This window comes from Bison bison, unplaced genomic scaffold, assembly GCF_000754665.1.
Source record: "Bison bison bison isolate TAMUID 2011002044 unplaced genomic scaffold, Bison_UMD1.0 scf7180017858770, whole genome shotgun sequence".
Classification (NCBI taxonomy): domain Eukaryota; kingdom Metazoa; phylum Chordata; class Mammalia; order Artiodactyla; family Bovidae; genus Bison; species Bison bison.
Window position 1 is genome coordinate 161,838 of NW_011489342.1, and position 14,474 is coordinate 176,311.

Below are 14,474 nucleotides of genomic sequence, written 5' to 3' on the forward strand. Positions count from 1 at the left end.
TGGATTTATATAATTTTTACCTTTGGTGTGCTCTTCTAAAAAATTGATAACATCTTTTTAAGTTGCCAGCTGTACCCTCAAGTTCTAGAAAAACAGAGCTATTTATCCTTTTCCCACATGAGACCCTGTACACCTCCCCAGTCTCAGCACACCCAAATCCTGCTTCTCTCCAGAAGCCCAGCTCCATGGGTCTCCCTCCTTTGACCCCAGCAGAAGTAACCTTAGTTTCTTCTTTTTCTCTTGTATTGTATATGGACATCTTGACAATGTTTTTATTATTTGGATTATTTGTATTACAATCCATGTTAGAGAAGATGAATTTGAGTATAAGATGTATATCTTACTCAAATTTCTGTATCTCTTACAGGGTTGCTTAACAGAGTGCCTTACACTTAATGACTATATGGTAAATGAAGGAAAGAATTTGGCCTACACTACTTTAATGTGGAGACAGGCCAGATATGTGGTAGGCAGGAGAGACGGCTATCAGTCAAATTTTGCAGTGCTTAATCTTCAAAATAAAGCAAGAATCATCTAGGTGCATGAGTGAATAAATGTACCAGTCTGCATAGGTGGCTTTAAAAATCTATACTTTTTATGTCATCACACAAAAATTGTATTGCCCACTCCTTTGTACCCGTAATAAAGACTTCTGTTTGTACCATATTTGACCATTGGAAAACAAAGGAAAAATATTTTCATTGAGAGCTTCAGACAGAGATTAAGTAATTCAAACTCATTTTTATGTGAGCTATGTTTAGAAATACACAGGTTGACATCATTAGGACAGTTTTGTGACTACTGGGCCGTATATTATCTCAGTGTAGCCACGAGATAGTATCAAATAATCACATTATTTGTTCACAAATACTATGAACAAAACTGTATAACTTTGGTATCAATTTCTTTAGAAATCATACCTTCTGAATATGGAAGTAGACTAATAATTAGGAGTTCATTTCATCTGTACAAGTACAGTATATTTAAGATTAGCCAGAATAAGTGTATTTTAGGTTTTCCTTAGTTATCTTTAGCATTGATTCACCTTAGGCTCTCATCAGCCAGAATACCCTGATTCTTGTCAGGAAAGCTTTGCTCCTTCCCCAGCATTTTACATTATGACCTTATAAAATAAATTTGTTTTCTTTTGCTCATAAATGATGGAAATTTTTAGTCCCTTATTTATTTTTCATAGCATTGTATTATAATCAAACTGGGAAGTTTTCACACAATTTAAAATAACTTGCCCTTCAAATTTCAAGTATCATTATTTTATGTACCACGAAACAGGTGGGTGTATTGTGTCCAAGAGGACTATGAGGGAGGGATTTGAGGGGTAGCAGAAGTATGTGACATGTGATGAAGTGCATACTCCTGTAGTCTGCTTCATGGTGTTCTGATATTCTGATATTCATTGATACATTTCATACAGTAAATTCTATTTCTTAGGCTGTATTCTAAAATATTTGAGGAAAATGTCTAAATGTCTAACATCTCAAGTTTTTGAGAAGTATTCATCATATATTTCAGTAATATTATATGTGTACTGTGAAAAGGGGAGATATGGTGTTTTACTGTATAATCCAAGGCAAATATAATTTTTATATTTCTTATACCTGTGTCCTCCGCCCTCTTGTGTTCTCTGGAAACAGTAGCTGCCCTTTCATCTGTCTTCACCACTCTTATTTCACTGTGGTACTGTTTGGGTATTCACTACTCATTTATCTGAAAATGAATGGTTTTATGTTGTGCAGAAGCAGGAATATGAACTCCTCTAGCCACTAGTTCTCTTTATTTTCACTGTAAAATAAACCAATCTAATAGTTGAGAGCCTAGCAGAAACCAGCCTAATTAGAAGTCCTGTTTAAATATGGCTTTTTAAAATCAAATGTATTGTAGGATGTGATTGCTTGAGGCAGGACATCTTCCTTAGTATGGACACACTGAAACAAAATTTCTCATTTTTTTTGGTGAAAATAGAGTAAGTAACATATGCCCTCTGTTGCTTTCAGTAATGGGTTAGTTATTAAATAAAGCATATGCTATTTATTATGCATCTTCCAGTTAAGGCAGATGTAAGAGCAGAATTTGATTAGGGGATCAATTTACTCGCTAAGGTATTTGTAAGGGAGCATCAGAAGTGACAGCACTAATTCCTAAAATTCAACAGGAAAAGAGTATGAGTATCATATCTCTAGTTTCTTATGTCTGATACAATGTAGACACATGGTAAGTATTTATAAAATGAATGGGTGTTAATGAATGAAAAAACAGGAATATAGGAGCAAGTGCCTATTGATTTTTCTCATGTTTAAAAAAATCACAATAAAGTAAATAGTGATTTATTTCAGTTCAGTTCAGTCGCTCAGTCATGTCCAACTCTTTGCAACCCCATGGACTGCAGCACACCAGGCTTCCCTGTCCATCACCAACTCCCGGGGCTTGCTCAGACTCATGTCCATCTAGTCGGTGATGCTGTCTAACCATTTCATCCTCTGTCATCCCCTTCTCCTCCTGCCTTCAATCTTTCCCAGGATCAGGGTCTTTTCCAAGGAGTCAGTTTTTCACATCAGGTGGCCAAAATTTTGGAGTTTCAGCTTCAGCATCAGTCCTTCCAGTGAATATTCAGGACAGATTTCCTTTAGGATTGACTGGTTTGATCTCCTTGCATTTATTTAGATGATTTAAATAACCTCTATTCTTTTGAAACACTTTAAAGTCCATTTAAGTTAAAAGGATCACTGTATGAAGGTTGGATTGTATTGCAGGTTACCCTCCCACCCTATTTAAGTATGGCTTTTTGAAATTAAGTATATTATAAATTCAGGTCTTTCATTCATGAAGAAAAATTTAATGTTCCTACTTCTGTTTCCTGTCCACTTCTGTATTCATCCTCCAATCTCAGGAAGACATGTTAACTTTTTTCTGATTTTCTGATTTTGTCCAAGGGACAGCTTGGAACCTAACAGATTTACCTGGTCAGATTCTCTTATAGCTGAGATACAAGGCCTGGGGAATTTTTCATAACTGTGTCAATAACACACATGAAATATGTTAATATTGGAGATAGCACACATATAATAATAGAATATAAAATAAAGTTTACTGGATACAAGCCACTGTAGAATCTTAATTTGAGGTTCAGTTATTGTCTTTTTGTACTTGGAGCTGACTATTAAATGACTCGTAGTTTCCTCCCCCAAGTCTTCTTTGTGCTAATTTTCCTCTGATCAGTTTCATTCTCTCTGTGACATGGTAGAAAAAATAAGCTGTTTACATAATGTTAAACTGTTGAGCAAAACTAAAGCCTGCATAAACCAGCTTAAGTAGCAGCCTCAGCCCAGGTGGTCTAATATTTAGTAGTAATCTTAATTTGGAATAAATCCATTATAAAATTTATGTCAATAACAATGAAGTTTGGGGGGGTAGAGTACAATAAAGGAGTAAAGATCTTGAAGCAGCCTTTCAAATTAAATACATTGATATTAATTTCAGAAAGCCAGATGCAAAAGTATATAATGTGAATGAGATAAACTATGTGCATATACATGCATGTTGCAATCATAGAAATGAAATTAATGGAAAACATTAAAATGCTTACTTGTTTAGCTTTGGGCAGTAGAATTACAAGCAATTTTTCTTTTTTATACTTCTGTTTTTTTCTGTTGTGAACATGCATGACTTTTATAATTAGAAAAATTACATTTTCTGATAATGTATTTCAAATGTAGTTTTGTCTTAATCTTCTAGATAGAAATAACTGATGTGCTTTAAAATGTTTTGGCTAGATAAATGGCAATTTGTTATGGTGGTTTGCTTTTTTTAAAATAATGCCTCAACAGTTTTACATCTTTAAATAATATAAGCTTTTTTATATTACTTTGCTTGGTATCAAAGAAACCTGGGGGAAAATAAATTAAAAATAGTTAATTCATTTATTTGATTCTTAGATGCCAGAAATCCAGAAAAATTCAGTTCACATCAAGAACCCTACAAGAGTAGAAGAAATCATCTGTGGTCTTATCAAAGGAGGAGCTGCTAAACTTCAGGTGAATCATTATCAAGAAGCCTTTAGCATTAAACCTCTATATTTCATTTTCAAGCAGACTCATTGATTTTATGTCTTGCTACAATCTGAATAAAGAAAGCTTAGATAGACAAGCTTTCCCTGTCCTTTTGGAATGTAAAATCTAAGAGATGTATCTGGAATTGGTCTAAAATACGCAGAATACCCCACTGGAAACAACAAAAGTTAATAACCTTGAAATAATTTTAGCTTTTCTTTAATATTAAGTGCTCAGCTAACTAGTACTATGCATTAAGTATTAAACCATCTTAAGTAAATTGATTAACTATGATTAATAATCTTTAAAATGTGGACAGTTTCAAGGTGTTCTTTTAATATAATAAATCACAGTAGTCAAAGTAATGTGTAACTATTAGGAGATAGCTAATTTTTCTAATTCTTTTTTTAAAGGAATGTTTTACATGTAAGTTAAATAATCTGGATATTCACTAAAAATGTATTCCCTTTTTTAAACATTTCTGAAAAAACTATTTAGCCCCGTCTCCTAAGTTTCAAGAGCTGGTAAACTATTGCTGTGTCTCATTCCTTCATTCATTGGTTTAGTTTATTTAAACAGACAAATCAAGAACGCACAGTTTCAATAACTAGAAGCATGGCATAGTTTATTTCCACTGCACTTCTGTACACTGACCAAGGAGGTTGAAATTGTGCAATGTTTTATTGCTATTGGAAATAGTATTGCCTGCAGTTTCAAATTCCTATACTGATTAGTCAGATTTTATTTGGGACTGTGCTGGGGTGCTTAAGGTTCACCCTGTAGTTAAGGAAATTCTCAAGACTTGACATATGAACTCCTTTAGGAAACTCAGTGTAGACAGAATAGCCTCCAGTGGAGGGCAGGGCCAGACACTCTAGAGGAGTCTCATTCTTCTAGAAAATGTGCAGTAAGTGTCTGGCCTTGGTGGCTGTGATTTCATAATGCCTTTTCCCCTTTTCTTATAGATAATAACAGACTTTGATATGACACTGAGTCGATTTTCCTACAAAGGAAAAAGATGCCCATCATGTCATAGTAAGTGTGGCATTCATAAATAGATTCACAAAAGTAATCATTAAGTTCCTTTTTTAACCTGTGTTATCTGAGATTTCTTGTGATTTTTTCTTCTTTATGAACATTGAAAGTGAGAGGGGTCTTCTTTTTTTATTATATTTTGAGGATTTGTTTTCCCCATGTTACATAAATGGCTATTTTCCTGTACAGTTTTGGTTGCAAGAGGAATGAAGACTTCTGAAATTTTCTCTCCAAATGTGGTCTATTTATTCAGGAAATATTTAAATGAATTTAAACTTTGAAATAGCCTAAAGAAACAGATTTATCAAATACTTTGTGTTTTCTAGGAATGTTATTAAATTTTTGTATCATTGATAAGTAAAAGAGTGAGTTACTAAATAAATAGCAACTTAAAATGTGTTGCTGGAATAATATACCTTTTTTGTTTTCCAAACTTGGAAGTGAATTTTTAAAATAATACTCCTCAACCTGACAACCAGAGATATTAGCCTTCTCTTACTTACTGTTGGAACATGTGTAATTTGAGAAATCATTGATAAATTTATTTTAAAAACCACTAAAAATTACACCCTTTGGCCCAATAATTTTTCTCTGGGAAATTTCTAAGTAATCCCAAATGTCAGGAAAAAGCTTTAGATCTAAGCTTTAGATTTTAAAATCATTAGATTTTCTGGGAATGCCATGTGGATTATAACACTAAGACCAGAAGTTGTAATGATCATGCTTCTTGACCGGGCATTTAACAATAGTAAGTTATTTATATTACTGGTAGCATCAATCAGAGTATTTCTTTTCTTTTTTTATCTTTTAATTGAAGTACAGTTGATTTACAGTGTTGTGTTAATTTCTCCTCCACAGCAAAGTACTCAGTTATACACATATATATATTCTTTTTAGTATTATTTTCCATTATGGTTTATCCCTGGATATTGCATATAGTTCAGAGTATTCTTTTAATGCCTAGTTTGCTTTCTTTCTTTAGATGTCATTGACAACTGTAAGCTAATCACAGATGAATGTCGAGAAAAGGTAAAGACTAACTGTAATCCAGGGTTACTCAAAGACGTCATTACCTTTTTGCTGAGAATTTTTTCAGGTTCATTCACACAAACAAGAATAGATGCAAAAGTTCTTATAGCCATATCTGGCACAGAGTAAACACGCAATAGATCTTAGGCTTATTGTATGGATTATATGCTCCCAACTTATTTTAACAAAAAAAAGTAATAATAACTTTTTAATAATAAAACTTTCATGAGAAACTTTTAAACTGATTACCAAAATAGTCTGATGTCCTTACATTACTGCAGAATTAAAACAAAAATATTGTGATGGAAACTCCCTGGTGATCCAATGGTTAGGATTCTGTGTTTCCAATGGAAGGAGCAGAGGTTTAGTCCCTGGTCAGGGAACTAAGATCCACAAGCCTTGCAAGCAAAAAAAGAAAAAAGTACTGTGGTTTTATGTATTTTGTTCCCTTAAATTGATAGGAAACTGCCTCAGTTCTCTGTTTTCCTTGAGTAGGTTTCTGCCTATGTCTATTTTAACAAGACTCCAAATATGAATCAAATTTAATACCTTCATAAGAGAACAAAAGATTTTTTTGTAGTGATAATTTGATTATTTCAGGTCACTGAATTACTGACCTGAAAGTAAGGTAACTTCTTGTAGATATGTTTGAAAGCGAAAGTGAAGTTGCTCAGTCGTGTCTGACTCTTTGCGACCCCATGGACTGCAGCGTACCACGCTCCTCTGTCCATGGGATTTTCCAGGCAAGAGTACTGGAGTAGGGTGCCATTTAGTTACATGTAAACTAAGATCAACAGAGATCACTTCAGCGGACATATGCATTGGCTAGGCATGATCTTCACCATATAAAGCAGCGTGCGGAAAACATTTGTTTACATTGCTTTGTTTTCTATTAGACTAAGCAGCTTAATGACAACTCTGTAATCTTAATGATTAAATTATTTACTTATTTCTAGTTACTGCAACTAAAGGAAAAATATTATGCTATTGAAGTTGATCCTCTTCTTACTATAGAAGAGAAGTACCCTTATATAGTAGAATGGTAAGTGTGCATTGGGTGATGGGAGGGTTAAAAATATAAAATAACATTACAGTTACAACTAATGGTTTATTTTTCCCCTGTACTGTACATAAATAGATTCATAAATTAGCCAGTGAGTTAGAGCAGTGATTAAATATGACAGCATGAACTCTGATTCTCTAATCACTGCAGCAATCTAGAATTTGTTTTAAGATGAAGATCAGTGAGAATAAATTTAAAGTCATACCCTCAAGCCTTAAATTAAAAACAATTTTTTTTAAGTATATGTGGCTGAATGTGCAAAGAAAAAGAATTAGGATTTAAGTTAACTCTGAACTCAGTTGAAGCCAGCAGATGACATAGTTACTGAGAAATGTGCTTCTGATGTTGGTCACATTAATTGAAATTGCAGCATTCCAAGCAAATTACAGCGAAAGCATTGTGTTGAGTCCGGGGAGAATGCTATTTAAAGAAATGTTGACAAACTTAGTCTGTGTCATAGGAGTCCACTAAGATAATCACAGGAATTTGAGGAAGATTTCAAGGAATAGAGATGATGCTTTGATTTCAGAGGCAACAACTTATGGTTTTGGAGTCTTAAGAGAACAGGAATGATGTTACTGGTCTTCATAATCCCGTTACCTAACCTGAATACCTTGCACACTTAATCAGTGTCTATGGTATGAAGCACTGAAAAGAGATTAGATTTACTTTACTTACCTGTCCATAAAAGGAATTGAATCTAGACTTGGAAGGCTTATACCAACTTATTTCAACATGATAAAAGAAAGGACTGTTCCGCAATTAGACTTTTCTAGCAATGGTATAAGCTTCCTTGGGAGAATGAGCTCACTAAAAAGATGGGAGCTGATGCAGGGAAGAAGGTCACCTAGGAATATTATAGATGGATTTTTAGATATCAGCTATAGAGCTTCTGAAGGCTTATTATACTGAGATGCTGTAATTATAGGTGGTTTTATGTAATTACAGAGCACCCATATATAAAACTTTCCATAGCAAGAATTTTCTCTTTCTCACTAGGCAATTTAGGCTACTCATGAAAATTTAGATTACAAACAGGTGGGAAAAAATGGCTTTGCTATTCATTCTTACTGCTGTCAGAGAAGTGATTATGCCTTCCTAGCTTCAATTCAGTTCTTCTCTGTAGACTAAAGAAAGATTTACAACTAGTATCCTTTCATTATCTAATTAACATTAAAACTAAACCAGAGTTTGAGAACTGGGAAATATGGTAAGAACATTGTATCACATTTTGAGACACATGGGGTATACATTCATTAGTGATGAACTTAAATCTCTAAAATTTAAATTCAAAATTACAATGAATGAAGTACTTATTTTCTTATGCAGAAGAACATTTTTAATAAAGATAATAGTGTTCAGTTCAGTTCAGTCGCTCAGTCGTGTCCCACTCTTTGCAACCCCATGAACCGTAGCATGCCAGGCCTCCCTGTCCATCACCAACTCCCGGAGTTTACCCAAACTCATGTCCGTTGAGTTGGTGATGCCATTCAGCCATCTTATCCTCTGTCGTCCCCTTTTTCTCCTGCCCTCAACCCTTCCCAGCATCAGGGTATTTTCAGATGAATCAGCTCTTCGCATCAGGTGGCCAAAGTAATGGAGTTTCAGCTTCAACATCAGTCCTTCCAATGAACACCCAGGACTGATCTCCTTTAGGATGGACTGGTTGGATCTCCTTGCAGTCCAAGGGACTCTCAGGAGTCTTCTCCAACACCAAAGTTCAAAAGCATCAATTCTTCGGTGCTCAGCTTTCCTTATAGTCCAACTCTCACATCCATACATGACCACTGGGAAAACCATAGCCTTGACTAGATGGACCTTTGTTGACAAAGTAATATCTCTGCTTTTTAATATGCTGTCTAGGTTGGTCATAACTTTCCTTCCAAGGAGTAAGTGTCCTTTAATTTCCTGGCTGCAATCACCATCTGCAGTGATTTTGGAGCCCCCAAAAATAAAGTCAGCCACTGTTTCCCCATCTATTTGCCATGAAGTGATGGGACCGGATGCCATGATCTTAGTTTTCTGAATGTTGAGCTTTAAGCCAACTTTTTCACTCTCCTCTTTCACTTTCATCAAGAGGCTTTTTAGTTCTTCACTTTCTGCTATAAGGGTGGTATCATCTGCATATCTGTGGTTACTGATATTTCTCCTGGCAATCTTGATTCCAACTTGTGCTTCTTCTAGCCCAGTGTTTCTCATGATGTACTCTGCATATAAGTTAAATAAGCAGGGTGACAATATACAGCCTTGACGTACTCCTTTTCCTATTAGGAACCAGTCTGTTGTTCCATGTCTAGTTCTAACTGTTGCTTCCTGACCTGCATAGGTTTCTCAAGAGGCAGGTCAGGTGGTCTGGTATTCCCATCTCTTTCAGAATTTTCCACAGTTTATTGTGATCCACACAGTCCAAGGCTTTGGCATAGTCAATAAAGCAGAAATAGATGTTTTTCTGGAACTCTCTTGCTTTTTCCATGATCCAATAATAGTCTTACTTTGCCTTAATTGATATTCTCCTTTTCTTTGATAATTTGACATTCTCTTTATACTTTCCAGGTATACTAAATCACATAGTTTGCTTGTTGAACAGGCTTTACCAAAAGCCAAACTTAAAGAAATTGTGGAAGAATCTGACATTATGCTCAAGTAAGTTTCTTAGATGTTTTGTTGTTAATTGTCTACAGACTTGAACTACTGTCATATATTTATTCACATGTGTTTTTTAATTAAGGCAATCTATAACAATGTTATGTATAAAAACATATCCAAAATATGCCACTTGGTGAGATAAAGAATTTAGAATAACAGATCATTTCAAGGCTAAAAATTTATGAAACCATGATCCTTTTGAAATATTTTATCAAAATACTTTTGAAAGACATGATTATGAAAGGAAAGTTTATAAATCAACTTGAAAAGGATTTTAAACTTATAATTGTTGCTGTTACATGATCTGTTTTCTGAATTCTCAGACTCCCTTGAAAACTACTATTTCCAGGAAGGGTGAATATGTTTTAGCAGATAATAAAAACATTTGTAATCATGAATTATATAAACATTTTTAAGTTAATTTCGGTACTCTTGACCACCTCTTAAATTTTTCAACTTGATAGGCAAATATGATGATGCTTTTTTTTTTTTTAATGATACTACATTTTAAGGTGATCTGCTTCTAAGGAGGAAAGCATTAAATTGTCATAAAGAGTGTGAGGACAGCTAGTAAGTATTCCTTTGTAGGCAGCTTAATCTATAGTCCATTAAGAGTGAAATAAGTTTTGATTTTAAGATAAAGACATTACCTGTAGCTGCCAGATCTTAGGTAAGAGAGATGCCAGATGTAAAGAGAATACAGCTGAGTTCCTGCCGCTCTGCTTTTCCTATGATAGAGAATAGATGAACAAGATGGCAAGCAGGAGCTCTTCTAGCTCACCATTTGTGGGTTTTTCAAGGTGTGGTTCATCTATTTGCTGTTAAATGGTATACATAGTGAACTGTAGATTTATGTCCATATTCCAAGTAAGTCTAAAATCATCTAATTTGTACTTAGAATTTACTGAAAGTAGGATTAAAAAGTTAACCAGATTGAAAAACTTGTATTAGTATCATCATAGACATCAGTAACAGCCCTCTTGGGTAGTATTTTGAAATGAGAATATAAATGAGCCATAGAACCAAGTAGAACTATTTCACTTTTTTAACATCTAGGTGAAAAGGAGATATATCTTGCTTTTTAACACTCAGTTCCCACCTCCATCTTACAGGGAAGGATATGAGAATTTCTTTGATAAGCTGCAACAATACGGTATTCCTGTGTTCATATTTTCGGCTGGTATCGGTGATGTGCTGGAGGAAGTTATCCGTCAAGCTGGTGTATATTACCCAAATGTCAAAGTGGTGTCCAACTTCATGGATTTTGATGACAATGTAAGAATATCAAATCATTCTTATAATTTTAATATCAGAAAATATTTTAATCATGTAAATACATTTTAATTTACTCTTTAGTGTATTATATATTTGTTAAATTAGGCCAACTTGGTGGGCCTTCTATGGGACTTATCTCTCCACGGGTATGTCTGTGTCCGTGTTTTAAAGTAATATACCCTTCTTTTTTTTTTTTTTTTTGCTCAGAGCTTTTGTGTAATAAAGTTTTATTAAAGTATAAAGGAGATAGAGAAAGCTTCTGACATAGGCATCAGAAGGGGGCAGAAAGAGTACCCCTAATATACCCTTCTTAAACTTTGTTCCTGAAGCTGCAATCTAATAAGTAGTAAAACTTCTTTAAATTTAATGCAGCAATTCTGAACATTTAACATCTATAGATAGAGAAAAAGTGAATTAGAACTGATGTTATTGAATGAGTTCTAAGAAAGACAATATATTATGATAAACTTAAAATGAAACTGTTTAGGTCGGAAACAAATGAAAAGTAAAAACTGGGTTTTCAGCACATTGTGTTTAACATGTGAAGTGGTCTCTAGAAAGTCACTAACTTCTCAGAGCCCTTCTTACCTATCATGAATGTGAAAATACAAAAAGTAGAATTTGCAGAACCTATTTAAAGGATTTATATTTTTCACAGGGGCTGCTCAAAGGATTTAAAGGAGAACTAATTCATGTGTTTAACAAACATGATGGTTCCTTGAAGAATACAGAATATTTCAATCAACTAAAAAACAATAGCAACATAATTCTCCTGGGAGACTCCCAAGGGGACTTAAAAATGGCAGATGGAGTAGCCAATGTGGAACACATCCTGAAAATTGGGTATCTAAATGATAGAGTAAGTATACAGATCTGTCATTTAATTTTAAGAAAAAACAATTTAGGATGAAACTTGTAGAAAGTTGTTACCACAGGTACCTGAGAAAGTAGTTATTTTAAAGACATTTCAGTTGCTCTTTATCCCTTCACTTTGATGATGATTAAAGGACTTGACATGCACATACGCATGCTGTAGGTTTTGGTGGGGAGAGAGAGTATACCTTCTCAGTGAGGCATCTCTGGCCTTTCCCCACTGGAAACTGGTATCATTCCCTAATCAGAAGAATCAAAAATGTCTCTAGATATTGCCAAATATTCCTTGGGCACTCTCTTCCCAGTTGAGAACCATTGGGCTAGAGAGAAATTATTTTGGAAGAAAAACCAAAGTTTAGAAACTCTGTGTCAATGAATTAAAAAATTTTTTTAAAGTATTCATATCAAAGCTTTTACGAAAACAAATTAAGTTACTACATTTTACCCAAAAGATGTGATGTAAATAGTGAGATTTATACTGAAATTATTTACTTCTCCTCCCTGCATGTTAATTTTTGTGACTTTTTTTTTGATTGTTGATTAGGTGGATGAGCTTTTAGAAAAGTACATGGACTCTTATGATATTGTTCTAGTAAAAGATGAATCACTGGATGTAGCCAACTCTATCTTACAGAAGATTCTATAAACAACCATTCTTCAAGACCTCTCGCCCATGGGTGCAATTGATGAAAGAGCTGCTCATCTGTTCATCTGGCTAAAAGACTTTTTTTATTTATAATATATTCTTGCTCCTGAAGTTTTTCCTCTGTATTACTGAAGTATTTTCAGATTTGTTGAATCCATCAACTGGAAGTTCCTATTTCTCCACCTCTCTCAACACACTCCTCACTATATATTTTTTAACAGATTTTAAAAAATTCTTAGAGCTAAAATTGGAAAAATAACTCCCTAAATTTCCAGAATGACTTTTGTAGCTTAATGTTATTATGACATTTTCAAGGAATCTTTTTATATTGGGAAAGTTTGTAGAAGTTTTAAAAGTTTTATGAAATGATGAAATAATGTGCATGATTTTAAGTGTTGTCATTTTTATAATTTGGGTGAATTACGCTGATGGTATTAATCATCTCCTAAAACTTATGTCTAGTTCTTTTGTTTGGTAAAAATCAGTATTTACCAAAAAATATTGGTACTTGATGTTTGAAAAATATCCATTGGTATCGACATGTCACTAATTATTACAGAATGTTCTGTATCAAAGCACTGACGATAAACATGAAATGAAAAACCTTTGTAATTCTGTCAAGACTATTATTATTCATTAGCAAAGCCTGCCATGATTTTCTTGCATATATGTGTGATATATGAATCCTGATATCTTTGTCATAGTGCCTACTTATTTCAGATTTATACACTATAAGAATAAAAAAGATTTTTACAGAGAAAATTTAATTTGCCCTTCAGAAAATAGTGGGGCCTGGGAAAATTGTTTTCCCCCTGTGAAAATATTAGTAAAAGAGGTACTTTATTGTACATCTCAGTGTTTCACAAACAGCCATAGGCAGAAAAAATGTCGCTGGGTCTCATGGTGACTAAAATAGCGTACTTCAGCATTAGGAACCAGTATGCTTCTCTGCAGCCTGACTTTCCATTCCAAATTTTGGCTGCCCTGTAATTGGTTTACACAAGGCTAAGTCTTGCCATTGTGATAAATTTGATCCTGACCCTAGCCCTTGAACTGCAGTCTGTGAGCAACTAGTTGGTGTTCTTAGCATCTGAGCCATGATACAGACAAAGCATGTCCAGCTGGTTCTGATATCCAGTATGGGCAGTAATGTCTAGTCCAGTCATACGTGGTAGAGAGGCAAGGTCTTGTGATGCAAACCTTTTTCCTGCATCCCATCTGTATTCTCCATCACTGCTTCTCTTTTTTATAATAAACAATGAAACAAAGCACACAGTGGCAGAAAGTAGACGGTCCCCACTTAGGTATTTCCAGAATGGAACTCAACACCAAGCTTCTTGCTTTAAAGCAGATAGCATGGCATGTGTGTGCGTGCTAAATCGCTTCAGTCGTGTCCTACTCTATGACTCCATGGACCGTAGCCCACCAGGTTCCTTTGTCCATGAGATTCTCCACACAAGAATACTGCAGTGGGTTACCATGCCCTCCTCCAGGGGATCTTCCCCGCCCAGGGATTGAATCCCAGTCTCTTTGTCTCCTGCATTGGCAGGCAGGTTCTTTACCACTAGTGCCATCTGGGAAGCCCATGGCATGGAGGCAGGGTGGGGTGTCAATTACCTGGAGGACTTTTTCACATAGAAAAAATTGGGACTCCCTTATCAAATGATAGCTCCTTACTCCTGTGTTTGCTATTAGAGCTTGCCATATTGGCTATTTTCCAAAGGAGTTTATAATATGCGTCCACAAACAAGCACACTGTGGTGTAAGTGTAAGGAATACTAAAGTTCTGACCTGCTTTCTTGTCACTGCTCAGTCAGTCACCTCCCTTTAAAATAAAAGCCAC

At 34.7% G+C, this 14,474-nt stretch overlaps 1 protein-coding gene across 3 annotated transcripts in view; it reads left to right on the top strand.

Moving 5' to 3' along the window:
- NT5C3A (5'-nucleotidase, cytosolic IIIA) overlaps nt 1-13,393 on the top strand; it is a 39,270-nt gene extending 25,877 nt beyond the window's left edge. For 2 of the 3 annotated variants that reach the window (XM_010828984.1, XM_010828997.1), the window contains 8 exons: nt 3,951-4,049; nt 5,030-5,099; nt 6,082-6,128; nt 7,085-7,170; nt 9,745-9,834; nt 10,950-11,112; nt 11,771-11,971; nt 12,530-13,387. In XM_010828984.1, the coding sequence (XP_010827286.1) occupies nt 3,951-4,049; nt 5,030-5,099; nt 6,082-6,128; nt 7,085-7,170; nt 9,745-9,834; nt 10,950-11,112; nt 11,771-11,971; nt 12,530-12,631 (858 nt within the window). In that variant the 3' untranslated portion in view covers nt 12,632-13,387. Of the gene's footprint in view, nt 1-3,950; nt 4,050-5,029; nt 5,100-6,081; nt 6,129-7,084; nt 7,171-9,744; nt 9,835-10,949; nt 11,113-11,770; nt 11,972-12,529 lie in introns of all 3 variants that reach the window. The other variant, XM_010828991.1, reaches the window with a different exon arrangement.
- Nucleotides 13,394-14,474: the final 1,081 nt, after the last annotated feature.